This window comes from Diplotaxodon limnothrissa, linkage group LG3 (assembly GCF_057381915.1).
Source record: "Diplotaxodon limnothrissa isolate DT_005_m linkage group LG3, D_limnothrissa_male_GT1.1, whole genome shotgun sequence".
Classification (NCBI taxonomy): Eukaryota; Metazoa; Chordata; class Actinopteri; order Cichliformes; family Cichlidae; genus Diplotaxodon; species Diplotaxodon limnothrissa.
Genome location: NC_140598.1, coordinates 25,306,841 through 25,325,722, shown reverse-complemented (window position 1 = coordinate 25,325,722; position 18,882 = coordinate 25,306,841). Strand labels below are relative to the sequence as shown.

Sequence of the window (18,882 nt, the reverse complement as noted above, 5' to 3'; positions counted from 1 at the left end):
AGATACTGATATCAAAACTTTGGATATCTGCCAATGCTGATATGAATCCGATATAACTCATTTTATAATCAATAAAACTGTTTGTTTTTTTTGTTTTTTTTACAAATATCTTGCTGCATTTTGTATATGTTCATACTCAAGTACTCATACTCAAAACACTAAAGCTACTCTGTTATATCTGTATGTAAGATTCAGACAATTTTTTGTTTAAAAAAAAAAAGAAATCTTATGAACATATGTCTGTAAGAGATTATTCCAAAGGTTAAATACTCTTCAAGTTAAAGTACTTTTTAATTTAACCTTTATCCATACTGGTAAAGTGTTGTTTGTTGTTTGTTTATTGCGGAAGTTAGTCCAAAATTAACCCGCAAAGTCCACAAAGTCAGCTTTATTTTTTACAATTATTATAGATGATTTAAGGCTGTGAAACCCATCACTACACACTTTATACACTGTTCTCAGACAGGCATTAACATTTTCACACTTTTCTCTCTTGTTTAAACACTCTCAAAGTTCAAACCTTCGTAGAAAAATAAGTCCAGTATTATAGAATGAAACCAAATATAATTTTAGGGGCGATTGTGGCTCATGAGTTGGCCCTTCGTCTTGAAATCGGAAGGTTGCTGGTTTGAGCCCCGGCTCGGACAGTCTCGGTCGTTGTGTCCTTATCCAAAACACTTCACCCGTTGCCTACTGGTGATGGCCACAGGGGCCGATGGCGCGATATGGCAGCCTTGCTTCTGTCAGTCTGCCCCAGGGCATCTGTGGCTACAACTGTAGCTGCCATCACCAGTGTGTGAATGAATAGTGGAATTGTAAAGTGCTTTGAGGGTCTCAAAAAGCACTATATAAATGCAATCCATTATTAATATCAAACCCTGTTTTCAAGTCCAAACATTAGTTAGAGAAATAAAAATATAAATGTTTTCCTATAAATAATAAAGATCGAACTAACAAATTCTTATTATTAATTATTATAATTGAATAGTAATAATAATTACTATTAATGGTGCCCTACAGTCGTGTTACATGTTTTTTGGACTATAAGACGCACTTAAAATCCTTTTATTTTTTCTCAAATTAAAAGTATGAATTCTGGTTGTGCTTACTGACCGCTAACTGATTTTATATAGTAAACAGCACTCAAAAATCTGTCAGAAGTTTTAGTATGACTTTATTAAGCTATGAAGTCGCAACACTTGATGGATTGTCAGAACATTAAAGCTACCGTAATCAGGAGACATTGTTTTTATTGGGGAGGAAACATACAGTACAGCACTTCAGAGTCACACTGCTAGCGATCGAAGATTTATGTAAATTTGACAAGCTGAAAGCATTCTGTACTGAACAGGAGACACGGCACGGAGGAGATTGATTGACAATGCTCTACAGCCAATCAGGATGCAGAACACAATGTGCTGTAAAAAAAAATAAAAGCATGCAAAGTTGCACACACACACACACGCACACACACACAAAAAAAAAAAATCAGCCAAACAGCGAGGCAGCGAAAGGGGAACTGCATTATAGCGAAGGACAACTGTATTCCCATTGAGACTCAACGTCTCATTTACATTTATTTGCATTTATTTATATTTATTTACATTTATTTGGGAAGGGATCTCAGAACCAGATTATAGATGGCAGACAGTTGGTGTCGTAAACCAGCGGTCTCCAACCTTTTTTGCGCCACGGACCGGTTTATGCCCGACAACATTTTCATGGACCGGCCTTTAAGGTGTCGCAGATAAATACAACAAAATAAAACTAAAAAGCAATAAAGCAATAAAGGTTTTCAGTTATATTTCCGTCTCAGAGTCCTGCACTTGGATCCACATCTCCACCTCCCCGCACACAGAGCCCTGATAGAACGACGCGACCAGTAATGGATCCAGCGGACTCACACTTCGCCTCTGAGGGAGAGAATCTCGCGCTCCTTTGGGATTACTGTTGGAGGGTAGTCCACGCCGCGAGCCCCTACAAGAGGCAGCTGGAGGTAGTATTTTTTGATAATTTTTTGTCATCCACTGCCTCCACTGTCAGTTTTCTAAATATAAATGGACTCAAACAAATAATAACAGCTCTAAGAGTGAGGCTAAGTTTTGAACTGTTTGGCATGGGCGGCCCAGGGAAAGAGGATTCAGTAGTTCTCCTGGAGGCCCTCGCCACTTGGTACTCTCAACGACAGCAGCATTTTTTGCCAAGGTTTATCGCCAAATTGTTTGATCCATCCTTGAAGAACAAATGCAACCCTCACCGTCATCACCCAACCACACTTCCATTCTCTCCTGTAGTACGGACTGGTGCAGTTTTCATTTCCACACCTTCAGCTCAGTTAGCTGATCAGCAGCCACCCTCAGCTCAGCTAGCTGATCAGCAGCCACCCTCAGCTCAGTCTCCAGTGTTTTCTGATCAGCAGCCACCCTCAGCTCAGTCTCCAGTGTTTTCTGATCAGCAGCCACCCTCAGCTCAGTCTCCAGTGTTTTCTGATCAGCAGCCACCCTCAGCTCAGTCTCCAGTGTTTTCTGATCAGCAGCCACCCTCAGCTCAGTCTCCAGTGTTTCCTGCTCAGCAGCCGCCTGTAGCCCAGTGTCCAGTGTTTCCTGCTCAGCAGCTGCCTGTAGCCCAGTGTCCAGTGTTTCCTGCTCAGCAGCTGCCTGTAGCCCAGTGTCCAGTGTTTCCTGCTCAGCAGCAACCTGTAGCTCAGTGTCCAGTGTTTCCTGCTCAGCAGCCGCCTGTAGCCCCGTTAGCCGCCCAATAACCAACTCCACCACCACCACCACTTTCACCTCAAGTTCAGTCACCCATAGCTCAGTCTTCACCCCCGCTATCCATAACTCAGTCGCTACCACAATCGGATATTCTGCAAGCTTTGTTACAGTCCATAACCCAGTCAGTAGCTCAGTTAGTGGAGGATTCATTAGCGTTGTCATCTGCTCAGTCAGCCACTCATCTTCACCCTCAGCCAGGGGTCCCGATTGCCTCTGGTCCTGCATCTGCTCCAGCTGGAGGGCCCAAGGAGCCCATCCAGCCTCAAGTGTTGTCAGCTGGGGATTCAGGTGAACCCAGCCAGCGTCCGGCCTCATCGGCTGGAGGGCCTGAGGAGCCCGTCCAGCGTCAGGTCTCGTCTGCTGGGGGTTCGGGAGAACCCAGCCAGCCTCAAGTCTTGTTAGCTGGAGGGCCCGAGTCGCCCGTCCAGCCTCAAGTTTTGTTAGCTGGAGGGCCTGAGTCACCCGTCCAGCTTCATGCCACGTCTGCTGGAGGGCCCGAGTCGCCCGTCCAGCTTCAAGCCACGTCTGCTGGAGGGCCCGAGTCGCCCGTCCAGCTTCAAGCCACGTCAGCCGGGGCCGCTTTGAGCGTTCACACTAGAGCGCGTTTGCTGTCACATTTTATTTGTAGCGTGAACAAGCAGACAAAAAAATTGGATTTGATCAAAAAATTGGAATTGAGCATTAAGACCTGCAGTGTGAACGTAGCCTAAGGGAGGATTAAGGGTCACCTGGTCCAGCCCTAACTGTATGCTTTAGCAAAAAGGAAAGTTTTAAGCCTAATCTCGTCACGCTGACAGATCTCTTCCTGTTTAAATAAATGTTGTAAATAAACTGATGGCGTCTCTTAGGCTTCACTTCTGTGTCTAAAACAGTTTTAGTTATAAACCAGGAGACCGTCTGAGGCTGATTTTGACTTCACTCTGATGGTCACAGAGAACAAAGAGCTAAATGCAGGAAACCAGGATAAGATTTACATTAAAACATTTAAAAACACATTTTGTTAGAAATCAGCACATTTAACGGTCATGTGTAGTGTTTATAAAACAGAAGAAGACAAAATCGTCACACACTGAACTTTAGATGATTAATCTTCCTGCTGCTAATATATGAGTGAAGTGTTTAAACTGAAGCAGCAGATTTACTCTCTTTTAGAAACTGTCAGACTTTAAAGGTTAAAGAAAGATAAGAGTCCACAGGAGGCAGTGTGTGTACAAACTGTAATCAGACAGGGCAGAGGTTCATCCACCCAACACGTGCTCCATGCTGCTGACTGTGATTCGGTGGAAGTAGATGATGTAAGTGTAAAACAATGAAGAAGAAGGTCCTTTATGATCAGGTGGAGAACAGCAAAAAGAAAGGAATGGTAGCCAAGAGGTTTAAAACCTCCTACATACAGTATGTTTATAGATGATATCACTATTTTGTATTTTACGTGCACATGCACGTAAAAATGCTGTACCCAATAAAGAAGCAATTGTGTGTCAAACAAAGCCCATGAAAAGGGTTTAAATTGGATGTTTAAATTTAAGTGCATCACAGTTTAAAAATGTATTTAACACTGAAAAATAAGAAAAAACGTTTTATGTTATGGTCATAACTGTAATATAAACAAATGAATAACAATTTTATTGTCTGTTTGTTTCTTAAAGTAATCAAACCCATATCACAAAGCAGCCACTAGAGGGAGCTCTAGGGCAGTTATATATATATATATATATATATATATATATATATATATATATATATATATATATGTTAAGTCTCCCCTGCTCTTCATGTGTTTCATGTCTGTGTCTTACATTGTGAAGTTCGGGTTGTCATGTCTACGTCTCATTATGTTTCCTGTTTTATTGTGAAGAGGTCTGGTGTTTCTGTGTTCATCGTGTTCAGTTTTACTCTTCCCCTGTGGCGTTGTTATGTTCATGTTGATCTACTGTGCCTTTCTGTTCCATGTTTCAGATCCCTATGTTCTGTCTCCCCCAGTCTGTCAAGTTCACATGTCTAGAGTTCCGTCAGTGTGTTTCCTGTTTTACTTTCACAGTCTGTTCTATGTTAATGTTTCTAGTTTTGTTTCCCTTGCCTCGTCCTGCTTAATTACTCTCAGCTGTGCTCTCCTCCTGTGGCTCATTCCCCCTCGTTATCCCTCAGTGTATTTAAGCCCCATGTTTCTCTTTGTCAGTGTTGCGTCCTTCTGTCACAATACGGCTGTGTGCAGGCAAGAGTAGGACCCAAACGCAAACTCACAGAGTCAAAAGGTAAACTCAAAAAACACAGCTTTATTGCTGGCGTGGAGTGGGACACGAAAAACAATACAAAATAAACTAAACTAAACTGGGAAAACTAAAGCACAAGGAGCCTGTTCTGCCTTTTATAACTTAAATCGGATATTATAGTTGTACGCTGCCCTAGAGCTCCCTCTAGTGGCTGTTTTGTAATATGGGTTCGGTTACTTTGGGAAAGGAAAAAATGAGAACGTGAAGAAGAAATAAAAGATGGCGGAAAGTGATACCGTAATGTTATCGTTCTAAGCTGATACGGACCTTAAAATGTTGTTGCCTTGGACAAGATATGTCTGTAAGTATGAATGTCGATAAAATAACTATTATCTTTTGTTTTGTGTAAAAATGGCACAATAATTTGTACATTTGAAAGTTTTATCTTGTTAGCTTGCAGTAAGAGTGTAACAAGCTAGTTCACAATGTTAGTTAGCTAATACAGTATTTTGTATTTTCAGTTTTACGATGGTCAAAGAGAAGGCAATGGTCAGAGGCCATTCTTCAATAAATCAACGCAACAAGGAAAATAAGTCTGGTTATTGGAGCATCGTTATCTCGCTGTCTAGCTGGTGAAACTAAGAGACTCAGGGCGAGGACAGCATAGTAAAAAGACATTAGCGCAGCGGGCACAACCACGAGGAGCTATTTTCAGCACATCAGTTATGAGTCTACGGTCAGGAAAGCAATATCAACTGGATCTTCCAGAAGAGGAAGAAACACCAGACCAAAGAGAAACAAAACAAGTGCACAACGCAGAGGATATGGAGAACAAGGATAATGCAAGCAACGCAGACACACAGGCGGAGTCTAGACGCTCGCATACATCCAAGCGTTCATCCACAAGTTCTGCAGCACTTAAAGCACGAGCAAAAGCAGAGGCTGCACGTGCACAGCTGGCGTATTCAGAAAGAGAAGCAGCTATAATGAAACAAAAAACTGAACTTGAGGCTAATTTACATGTTTTGAGCTGTCAAAAGGCTGTTGCAGTTGCAGAAGCAGAGGTTGCAGTTTATGAAGAAGAGGAGGAGGGACTCTCAAAAAGTGAACTGCGCTATCCATTGGTGGGACCACCCGCCAGTCCAAAACAACGCACAGCAGAGTATGTACAAAAACCCTCAGATATTTGCCTTGAAGGATTCAAATTAAAAGTAGATCCACTTGCCTGTCACAAAGCTGCACGTGAACAATGCGAAATGGCTATGAATGCAGATATAGACAATGACGGCTCACACAGTGCTCAAAAGGCTAATGTTAAAGTGGAACTCCAAACACAACAGAGAGAGAGACTGGATTCCCCCAAACCTTATCCGTACAACACTCTTCAAACATCAACAGAGACACAGGGTGTCCAGGATATTACAAGGTACCTGACACGGAGGGAAATGTTAAGTGCTGGACTTTTGCACTTTTTCAACCCCATTGTGGAAAAGTTACCATATGGACTGCAGGAAAAATGGATTGCAACAGGAGCAAAGTACAAAGAAGAACATAAAGTTGTTTTCCCCCCTTTCAGTGTCTTTTCAAAGTTTGTAAGACAACAAGCCAAAATAAGAAACGACCCAAGCTTTGTCATCACACCTCCTGCCGACACAAGCTTCAAGAAGGAGAAAAGCTTCAGAGGCAGTAACAGGCAAGTGATTAGTGTACACAAAACGGACATTCCTACAGACACTAGTTCACCTCAAAATAGTTACAGCAAGCCTATAGAAAGCCCTGACAAGGTATGCCCAATACATAAGAAGCCTCACCCTCTTAAAAGGTGCAAGAGTTTTAGAGCAAAGCCCATAGATGAGCGCAAGTCATTTTTAAAAGAGAACAGAATCTGTTTTAAATGCTGTGGCTCTACTCAACATTTAGCAAGGGACTGCAGGGCTCAAATAAAATGCATGGACTGTGGTAGCGACAGGCATTTAGCAGTGCTACATCCAGGTCCACCCCCTGCTCCAGCTGAGAGCTCTGGAGCTGATAAAGATGATGGCGGGGAGACACAGGATAGTGCAAATGCCTCAGTTGTTTCCAAATGCACAGAAGTCTGTGGTGATGCAGATAGCCCACATTCATGCTCAAAAATAAGTCCTGTGTTAGTCTATCCAGAAGGCGAAAAAGAACAGGCTAGAAAGATGTATGCAGTGCTTGATGAACAAAGTGTGAGTGTTCTCAAAACACATATTCTTCAGAATGGCCGTGCTTCTTACCTCTGCCCATGTCCTAACACGTTTCAAATCAAACACCAGTTAAACACCACACCTAACCCCAAAAAGGACAGGGGAAACACAAACACCAATCAACTGGGAGAAACTGTTTTTGACAGGACAAAAGATGATGACAAACCAGCACTGTCAGTAGAGGACAAAGACTTCATTGACATCATGGAGAAGGAGGTGTATCAAAATGAATGTAACAGCTGGGTGGCGCCTTTGCCATTCCGCTCTCCAAGACCAGAGCTTCCGAGTAACAGAGAGCAAGCATTCAAGCGCCTCCAATCTCTCAGAAAGACACTGGACCGAAACCCTGAAATGAAAAGACAATATATCGAATTCATTCAAAACATGCTGGACAATGACCATGCAGAAGTCGCTCCACCTTTGGACTCAAACAAAGAACACTGGTACTTGCCATCCTTCGGTGTGTACCACCCAAAAAAACCTAATCAGCTGAGAGTAGTCTTTGACTCAAGTGCAGAATTTGAAGGACAGTCCCTTAACAAAGTCTTATTAAGTGGACCCGACCTAAATAACACACTGCTGGGTGTCCTTATGCGTTTTAGGAAAGAGCCTGTAGCATTTTCAGCTGATGTGCAACAAATGTTTTATTGTTTTGAAGTGAGAGAGGATCATAGGGATTATCTGAGATTCCTTTGGTATAAAGATAATGATCCTGACCAAGGTATTTGTGACTATAGAATGAGGGTTCATGTTTTTGGGAATAGCCCTTCCCCAGCTGTGGCTATTTATTGTATGAGGCGTGCTGCAGTCGAGGGAGAAGAAGAGCACGGACATGATGCAAAGCAGTTTGTAATGAGACATTTTTACGTTGATGATGGTCTCGCATCCACAGCAACAGTGGAAGAAGCTGTTGAGACACTCACAAGCACTCAAAAGATGCTGGCACAGTCAAACTTAAGGCTACATAAAATAGCCTCTAATGACCACAAAGTAGTGGAAGCGTTTCCTGCTGCCGAGAGAGCCAAGGATCTAAAAGACTTGGATTTAGAGTTGGACGACATACCCCTGCAAAGGAGCTTGGGGGTACTGTGGAATCTTAAAAAGGACTGTTTTACCTTTCACGTCACCACTGAACAAAAGCCGTTCACCAGGAGAGGTGTCTTGGCCACTGTTAACAGTCTGTATGACCCGCTGGGTTTCGTGTCACCCATCACAATGCAGGGAAAAGCTCTTCTCCGTGAATTGACCTCAGAGCAAAAGGACTGGGATGAATCACTTCCTGCAGAAAGAGAAGATGAATGGAGCAGATGGAGAAGCTCATTGAAGGATCTTGAGCGGCTTCAGATACCGAGGTGCTACTTCCCGTTCTCCCAGGCCATTGCTGTGAAAAAAGAACTGTGCATATTTTCAGATGCCTCCACCATGGCCATAGGAGCAGTGGCATATCTGAGAGCTATTGATGGTGAAGGTCAGTGGCACACAGGTTTCATCATGGGCAAGTCCAAAGTAGCCCCAAGACCCGCCCACACTGTTCCTAGATTGGAGTTATGTGCAGCAGTGTTAGCTGTAGAGATGTACGAACTCATTAGAGATGAGATTGACGTTGAAGCAGACACTGTCAGATTTTTCACAGACAGTAAAATTGTTCTTGGTTACATACACAACAACACAAAGAGGTTCTACACTTACGTGGCTAACCGAGTGATTAGAATCAGAAAGACTACACATCCAGCACAGTGGTTTTACATAGCCACTAGTGACAATCCAGCAGACACAGCCACTAGACCAATTGCAGCTTCTGCATTGGCTTCTACAAACTGGTTTAGTGGTCCTTCCTTTTTGACACAACACGACATAGAGAAGTCTCACTGTGATAGTTTCACACTGATCGATCCTGACACAGATGCAGAGATCAGACCTGATATAACAAGTTTTGTTACCAAAGCCTCAGTAACACAGCTAGAGCCATGCCGTTTTGAAAGATTCTCTCATTGGATGAGATTGTGTCACACTATTGCATCACTAAAGCGTGTGGCAGTATCATTCAAGAAAACAAACACAGAAGGTAAAGGCTGGAAGTGTTTCAGTGAAACTAACACCACAGATGAAGTGTCTAAAGCAGCAAAGTTCATCATTCACACAGTACAAAGTGAAACGTTCAAAGAAGAGTACAGATGCATAAAAGAAAATCTGCCACTTCCAAAACAAAGCTGTCTTCAAAGGTTAAATCCAGTTATTGATGAAGATGGGCTCCTCAGACTAGGAGGTCGATTGGCACCTGCTAACCTAACAAAAGATGAGAAACATCCACTCATTATCCCAAATGCTCATCATATAGCCATCCTTCTTATTAGGTACTATCATGAGAAGGTAGCGCATCAGGGGCATCACCTAACAGAAGGGGCGCTCAGAGGTGCTGGATTTTGGATTATTGGCAGTAAACGGCTCGTCTCTTCTGTTATTTACAAGTGTGTTCTCTGTCGAAAGCTTCGAGGACGACTTCAGACCCAAAAGATGGCAGATTTACCTGTGGACAGGCTGACACCAATGCCACCGTTCACTAGTGTAGGACTGGATGTCTTTGGACCCTGGACGGTCACCACACGTCGCACCAGAGGAGGGAGTGCAGACAGTAAACGCTGGGCTGTGCTTTTCACCTGCATGTCCACGAGAGCTGTGCACATTGAGCTCATTGAAACAATGTCAACATCCAGCTTCATCAATGCGCTAAGGAGATTTTTCTGCATCCGTGGACCTGCTCAAATACTCAGATCTGATAGAGGTACAAATTTTGTTGGAGCATGCAATGAGTTGCAAATTGATCACAAGGACACAGAACTAAACTCATACCTGCAAGAGAAAGGATGCACATGGCTGTTTAATCCCCCACACTCGTCACACATGGGTGGCTCGTGGGAGAGACTTATTGGAGTAGCAAGGCGCATCCTAGATGGTATTCTGTTGAAGGCCGTACATGTCCAACTAACGCATGAAGTGTTAAGTACATTCATGGCAGAAGTAATGGCAATAATGAATGCAAGACCACTTGTACCAGTCTCAACAGATCCAGACAAACCAAACCTTCTCACTCCAGCAATGCTCCTTACACAAAAGGTCAATGCATTATCTGCACCAACAGGAAGCTTTGGACCGCCAGACCTCTACTCAAAGCAATGGAAGCAAGTACAGTGTTTGGCAGACTCTTTTTGGAAACAGTGGAAAAGTGAATATCTTTCAACACTACAGCAAAGGAGAAAATGGACTGATGATAAAAAAAAAACATAAAAGTTGGTGATGTTGTGTTATTGAAAGATGTTCTCGCACACAGAAACGACTGGTCCATGGGAAAAGTTGTAAGAACATTTGAGAGCAAGGACAATAAGGTTCGAAAAGCAGAAGTAAAGACTGTGAAAGATGGAAATGAAAAAGTGTTTTTGAGACCCATCACTGATATGGTTTTGCTTTTATCAAGTGATAAATAAGTGTTTGAAATAGCCCTAAACTGTTCAAAATATTTATTAGAAAAGTTTGTTCTAGTGGCACAATTATATTGTACCAGGTGGGGAGTGTTCTGCCTTTTATAACTTAAATCGGATATTATAGTTGTAAGCTGCCCTAGAGCTCCCTCTAGTGGCTGCTTTGTAATATGGGTTCGGTTACTTTGGGAAAGGAAAAAATGAGAACGTGAAGAAGAAATAAAAGATGGCGGAAAGTGATACCGTAATGTTATCGTTCTAAGCTGATACGGACCTTAAAATGTTGTTGCCTTGGACAAGATATGTCTGTAAGTATGAATGTCGATAAAATAACTATTATCTTTTGTTTTGTGTAAAAATGGCACAATAATTTGTACATTTGAAAGTTTTATCTTGTTAGCTTGCAGTAAGAGTGTAACAAGCTAGTTCACAATGTTAGTTAGCTAATACAGTATTTTGTATTTTCAGTTTTACGATGGTCAAAGAGAAGGCAATGGTCAGAGGCCATTCTTCAATAAATCAGCGCAACAAGGAAAATAAGTCTGGTTATTGGAGCATCGTTATCTCGCTGTCTAGCTGAACACGATGAACACAGAAACACCAGACCTCTTCACAATAAAACAGGAAACATAATGAGACGTAGACATGACAACCCGAACTTCACAATGTAAGACACAGACATGAAACACATGAAGAGCAGGGGAGACTTAACATAGTTGGAAACACGAGGGGGAAATAATAAGAACTAGAAACACTTAGGCATAATAATACAAACTTGATAACATAAGACACGCAGCATGAAACACGAAGGGTGAGGGGAAGCTTAAATACAGGGGAAGAAAACACAAGGAGTCTAATAACCAAATGAACTTAGATAACCTAATGAACAAAATAAACTCAAACTCAAAACGCTGGGTCAAAAGACCCAGGACCATGACAGAAACACGACGCCTAAGCGGCTCAAATGCTCAAAAGTTTGGTTATACTTTACGAGAACGGATGACAACAGGGCAACTTGCAATACTTGCAAAGTAGACATTTCATTTAAGGGAGGAAACACTACGAATATGCAAAAGAATTTGCTCACAAAACGCGTGATAACCTTAAATGAATGTCATGTTTTAATTCTGCTCCTGACTCATGAATCTCAACCCAGCAGCAGCGGTAACGTTTGCATGTCCTCTCCCGTTAATGTGGCAGGTAAATAATCAACTAACAGTGCATATTGTGTTAGCGTGATCTGCCTTATTACAAAACCTGCCATTACTGTGCATTTAGGTGACCATGATGAGAGAGACAGACAGAGTCTGTCTCAAGTGCTGGCAGTTCTCGCTGAAGTCTACCGGTAGCGTCTCCTTTCAAGCCAGGATAGACGAATGTCACCGAGCAGTGACTAAGTTTGTGGTCAAAGGCTTGCACCCATTTGCCACAGCAGATGCCCCCGATTTTCGGTAAGTGAATGTCTTTAATTGTAGGCAGGGACATTACTGGATATTCTTGTGTAATTGTAATTGTTGCTACAGATGAATATTTATTTTATTATTTTACATTTACAATTTCTTTTCCTGGGGACCCTGTGACACCCCATTGAAGAGCCGTAGGCTGTGGATCTCTTAAGATCTCACTGTTTTCGGAAACAAACTACTTGTTGTGAGACCAATTCTTTATTTTTCACACCAAACTATTTAATAAGACAAACTTTACACAGAGTTAATCAAATATAACTAATGCTTTAACATTAACAGGATTTCATAACAAAAACTACAGATTCCATCTGAACTCTGTGGAGCCTGATCTCAAGTCCAACTCTGAAACCAGAAGAGGATCTTCCTCTCTCTTCAGAGTCATTGTGATCCAGTGGTTTCAGTCCTGCATGATCAGGCTGATGTCTGTCTCCACGTTGGTTGAGTGTGGAGTAAGTGCATATGAGAGCATGAGGGTGGGAATGGATGTTTGTATCTGTGTGTGCCTGTATGTCTGTGTCTATATGTCAGGTTGGGTATCAGACGCCACCTCTCTGGGGACATCTCAAGCCCTCCAAGGTTTGGAGGCCTCTCTCCCCCCACCACCACTTCCCCTGCCAATGGCGGACTCCCTCAGACATCGGTGCGTTGGTGGTTCTTTGTGTCTGGGGATGGGCGTCCAGGTACACACCGGCTCACTCCTTGGCGGCCGCTTATCGGGGCCTGGAGCCTGGGGCTCGCTCGGGCCACTTCGGAGGTGGGGTGCCCCCGGCCTCTCGGCCTGGGGCTCGGTCACTCAGGCACGGCTGGCTGCCGGCGGAGCTCACCGGCGCGTCACTGCAACTCCCCCTGGCTTCTGCTCCGCGGCTGCTGAGTGAGCCCTCATCTGGGACTCTCCTCAGCTCTTTCCGGGACAGTGGCGCAGCTGCCCCTCTGTTGGTCTTCCTTGGTCTCTTGTGTTCTGGGGGCCTCTGGATGTCTGGAGTTTTGATCTCCTCCATACCTGCTTCACGCCCTGGAGGACGGGGCTGTGGCCCCCCCACACCCTCTAGCAGATCATTACATGAAGGAACCTTTTAAAAAAACAAGCGCGTCCATGCTCACAGGTGTACACACGGGTGATCACACCCACAAACTACACCCCTTTTGGCTCCTACCTCAAAGAACACTGTGTTCTGTTGATCTTATGTGCTGCACAATAATGTTTAATATTTAGTATTTACTGTTATATTCCCATATATCATTGTGATGTTGTTTATTCTATTACTCTTGTTCTCTTCTGCTTGTTTTCTTTTTTCTTTCTCAGCAGGTGATCCAGGTGATTGATATATGCATTTTTTTAATTTTTTTTTCTTTCTGCCCGTTCTGTTGGTTTTTGTTTTTTGCCCTTCTCCCCGGTCCCTCTTCTCAGCTGTTTCTCTTTCCCTCTTTCTTTCTCCCCTTCTTTCCTCCAGTCAAGTCTGTCCCGTATTCAGTAAGTGAAAATAAAATAAACAATAAAAGGTGAATCAAATGGACCATTATGGCAAGGCTGGGATGGTCAATTTGGTAAAGTAAATCCGTTGGGCATCTTTCTTTGCCTTTAGACAATAATTCTGATGGCAAAAGAGCCAAACGGGACAGGCAAAAAAAAAAAAAAAAAAAAAGATCTCACTGTTGGGTTTGTAAGGCCATGTTACTCCTAAATTTCTATCTTGTTCAAAGAGAAGATATAAACAAAGTTCTAAGCTAATCGACCTTAGTGTTCTCCTTTTTTAAAAAGAATCGAAAAAGAATCGAATCGTTAAACAGAATCGAAAATGGAATCGGAATAGTGAAAATCGTATTAATGCCCATCCCTAATCATCAGTATCAAACTGTGACAATAAAAAAAATCTTCATTAAAGCAACCAAGAATGGGATAAGTTTGATGTGAATCTTTGGTAATGCATGGCGGAAGCTCTGTGCCAATTTTATCAACAAAATAAGGATTTTATCGTCTGCTGGATGCAGTACCTTGGCCTCCATTAACACTATGAGGAATCTTTGACATTTCGACCAAGATTCGTTCGTCAATGGAAATATTAAGCAAGTATTTAAGACTCTGGTCTCTTAGCCTATGACTGCTGGGATTGGCTCCAGTGCCCCAGCGACCCTTAAAAAGATAAGCAGAAGCAAATCGATGAATCTTTACTTTCTTCCATTTCTGCAATATTATTAAGAGTAGAAATATCCTGTCTGAGTGATGCTGAAAAACTTGTTCATGCATTTATTACTTCAAGTCTGGACTATTGCAATTGGTTATTATCAGGATGTTCTTTTTTGCGTTAGGACAAAGGTAGGATGCGATTGCTGCTGTTTTATCCATGTGTGGATGCACATGCCCAGCTCCCAAATTGTACCCAAATACTGTACCTCCCTCCATCCAACCATACACTTCTTTGGGTTTGCCATCAGTCCTGCCTGCCAAAGGGTCTCTGGGACCGTGACCAACCACTGCACATTCTCCACCACTATGAATCACTATGAATGATAACATCATCCAGGTAGCAAACAGCATAAGCAGTGTGAGGATGCAGCTGTAGCTCCAGCACGTGCTGGAAAATGGCCGCGGCTTCAAACAAGCCAAACGGAAGTGTGACAAATTGGTACAAACCATAAAGAGTGGAGAAAGACGTTTTTGATGATAATAATAATAATAATAATAATGATAATAATAATGGATTGCATTCATACAGCACTTTTTCCTCAGACCCTCAAAGTGGTTTACAATTCCACTATTCATTCACGCTCACATTCACACACTGGTGGAGGAAAGCTGCAGTTGTAGCCACAGCTGCCCTGGGGCAGACTGACTGCGAGGCTGCCATTACGCGCCATCGGCCCCTCTGGCCATCACCAGTGTTTGTCTTTGGACTGTACAGACAAGGGAATCTGCCAGTAGGCGTTGGTTAAATCCAGCATCATAAACAACCAAGGAGTGCTTATAAAGTCCAGGTCAACCTTTGGCATGGGATAAGCATCAAACCATGAGACCTTGTTCACTTTGTGATAATCATCAAAGAACCATATAAAACCCTGCACTCACTCCTTAATTCCCTTGAAGTACCTTAAAAACAACCGGGCCCTCTCAACAGCTGGGACAAATCATCTGGCAAACAGATAAGCATAGGAGACCAAACACTGAGGAACAAATCCTCACTTCATCCTATGATAACAGCATTTTCAACATTTCCTCCAAATCCTTTTGCACAATTTGTCTCTTCTGCTCAGGCAACCTGTTAGGTCATGAACACACTTTCATGCCAGGCTGCGTTTCAAAAAGGTGCACAACACATCTGCAAACTGCTGTTGCAATGCAGGAACATCAGCTTTATTGGAATGTGTGAGATGTTAATCACAATGTATCTTAAACACACTCTCTGTTCAGTGTGAGTCTCCTCCTCTGATAAACCTCCACTGAAAACAGTTAAATTAGTTTGAATCTGAAACAAACTACTTGTTGTGAGACCAATTCTTTATTTTTCACACCAAACTATTTAATAAGACAAACTTTACACAGAGTTAATCAAATATAACTAATGCTTTAACATTATCAGGATTTCATAATAAAAACTACAGATTCCATCTGAACTCTGTGGAGCCTGATCTCAAGTCCAACTCTGAAACCAGAAGAGGATCTTTCTCTCTCTTCAGAGTCATTGTGATCCAGTGATTTCAGTCCTGCATGATCAGGCTGATGTTTGCACAGAGCAGATAATGAAGTGAAGGTTTTTGCACATTGGTAACAGTGAAACAGTTTATTTACAGCGTGGGATCGTTTGTGTTCGGAGTATGAACTGAGATTCCTGAAGCTCTTGTCACACTGGTCACAGCTGAAGTTCACTTCCATGTGTGTACGTTCATGTTTGTTACGATGACCTGATTGTGAGAAGCTTTTGTCACAGTGTCTGCACTTGTATGGTGTCTCTTTTGTGTGGATTCACTTATGCTTGTTCTTTAAGCTCACGTGCAGTGGTGAAGGATGACCCACACTAGTCACAGGTGTGCTTTTTGACCCCAATGTGGAAGAGGTCATGTATTTTTAATGTACTTGGTGTGTGGAAGCCTCTCCCACATTCTTTGCAGTAGTTCATTTTGTCTCCAGTGTGGCTACGTTGAAGTGGTTTTAGGTCCTGTTGAAGATTGGAAGTTTTTCCACAAAGGTCACAGAGAAATTTTCCCACCACCACAGTGACGACAGGGCTGAGAACAGGATCCATCTGTGTTGCTCTGCTTCTAAACAAAGACACTGTAAGTCAACTCTGCCAACGTCCAATTACATTTTACTGTTTACATTACAAATCTCAGCTTACTGAGTGAAAATGATTCTTCATTTTTCCAAACAGTTCATTCAGAATAACTCCATAAGTTTACTGATCAGACTTGTTCCAAACACTCAGGTTAAAATTACAAGATAAAAAACTAAATACATCCTCACAGTAACTGCACTTGTACAGTTACTTTCTGGTGTGGATCTGTTGGTGTTTATTCAGCTGATTTGGAGTTTTAAAAGTCTTCTCACACAGGTCACATTTGTAAGGTCTCTCCTCAATGTGGCTAAACATGTGTTGTTGTAGCTGTGCATCTGTTGTAAATGGTTTCCCACACTGATCACAGCAGTAAACATCATTTCCAGTGTGAATCAGTAGGTGAATATTTCGGTACTGTATGTTGTTGAAAGTTTTTCCACAAAAGTCGCAGCTGTACACCTTAATTCCAGAGTGGGTAACTAGATGCTTCTGTAAGTGTTCATTTCGAGCAAAAGCTTTAGCACACAAGCCACAGATGTACTCTTTAACTCCACTGTGGATGAGTTGGTGTGTTTTTAAGTGTCCAGCCCGTAAAAAAGACTTTCCACACAAGTCACAGCTGTATGCTTTAACTCCACTGTGGATGAGTTGGTGGTTTTTTAAACCTCGAGTCTCGGCAAAAGACTTTCCACACTCATCACAGCTGTAAGGTTTAACTGCACTGTGGATGAGTTGGTGAGTTTTTAAGTGTCCAGCCTGGGTAAAAGACTTCCCACACTCATCACAGCTGTAAGGTTTAACTCCACTGTGGATGAGTTGGTGTCTTTTTAAGCTTCCAGCCCGGTTAAAAGACTTTCCACACAAGTCACAGCTGTAAGGTTTAACTCCACTGTGGATGACTTGGTGACTTTTTAAGTGTCCAGCCTGGGTAAAATCCTTCCCACACTCATCACAGCTGTAGGGCTTCTCTCCCTTTCTTCTGTGAGGTTTGTCAGCCTCCTGAGAGTACTGACTTCTCGCTTCATGTTGGTCCTGCAGTGACAGAGATACAAACAGAGGCAGTGAGTGAAATGCAGTCATGGAACAAACTGTAACTCCCTCCATTGGTGGAATTTAATGTGACAAAAAACACATTGTTGGTGTGTTACCACCACCTTGTGGTGATAGTGTCACATTACAATGATGTGCAATGAGAGTTGTAATGAAAATGACATTCTTGAAGAAATACTGATAAGTAGAGGTGGGAATCACCATACATCCCACGATACGATATTATTGCGATTTTTAAAAAAAAATATTTTGCAATATTCAGATTCTGTACATAAAGGTACACTTCATCAATATTCATTTTATCTAATATCAAAGTCTCACACTCAGTCTTTCTCTCATTTCAGTCAGTTTTATTGTTGACAAACTGAACGGTTTGTATTACAGTCTAGTCCAACTTAACTGAATGCAACCATCTGGTACAATTACAGCTATTCTGAACTATGCAATTTAGGAAAACTATGCAGCCCATTCAGCAACTGAAGAATTTGAAAGTAAATTAAAACAAAATAGAATTTTACATTAAATAAAAAAGTTTTAAACTTAATTAAAATAAAACATGTCTTAAATTCAAATAAGTAAACTGTCATGTTTATTGCTGCCAAAAAAAAGTTAAACACATTTGGACAGTGAAGGAATGTCAGGATTCTTGCTCAGAAAAAGGATCAACATGCTCTGAAGTCAGAGCACAAAAACCTTTTTTGTAACAAAATATCGATTTCTGCTGTCCCTGTATCGATACATTATTAGCAAACAAAATATCACGATACTACACAGTATCGATTTTTTTCCCCCACCCCTACGTGATAAGTGGAGAAAATCTTTAACTTCATAAAATTTTTTGAGTTCAACAGATGATATTGTTGTTTCAATATGTGCTGATAAAATATCATCTTTGTATTTTCTTCTAACTTCTGTGGTTTTTGGTTGTGAATGTAGATTCTGTATATATGGAGGAGCCCAGGATGGAAAAGATAAAGCTGCTGTTAATGTGTTATTAAAAACCAACCAGCTGTGCACACAGTTTCAATAACAGTGTAACTGTGATATTTTTCTCACCTTCTGTGTTGAAGACATTGTTTCCTCTGTAGTGGCTGAGCTGAGTCCAAATGGCTGAAATTGTTCCTCTGCTGCACCACCAGACCCTTCTCTTCCTGTTACTCAGCTGGGACACAAAAAGTATATATTTGTATTTTATCCCTGACAAAAAGAAGCAGAGCAAATAAACATTACTACACTCCTCAGTGACAACAATACCCATGAAGCTTCAAGGTAAAACCCCAGAAGCAACTACAAAAAGAAAGTCATCAGTTGCCTACAAGAACCTGAAAGGTAAAAAGCCGCCTTTACCCAGGGGATGCGACACCCTGTATATATGGACTTCCATAGTTTCACAAAGGAGTCCAGCTTGGA

The 18,882-nt window shown here is 42.1% G+C and overlaps 1 protein-coding gene across 1 annotated transcript; it reads right to left on the bottom strand.

The window, feature by feature from the left end:
• Positions 1 to 9,713: 9,713 nt before the first annotated feature.
• LOC146635087 (uncharacterized) lies at positions 9,714 to 18,546 on the bottom strand. Its single transcript, XM_085350022.1, has 4 exons — positions 18,529 to 18,546; positions 16,775 to 17,454; positions 15,750 to 15,990; positions 9,714 to 9,869 (listed from the first exon to the last, which is right to left on the bottom strand). Exons 1-4 carry the CDS (start codon positions 18,544 to 18,546, stop codon positions 9,714 to 9,716), a joined length of 1,095 nt encoding a protein of 364 aa, XP_085206148.1.
• Positions 18,547 to 18,882: the final 336 nt, after the last annotated feature.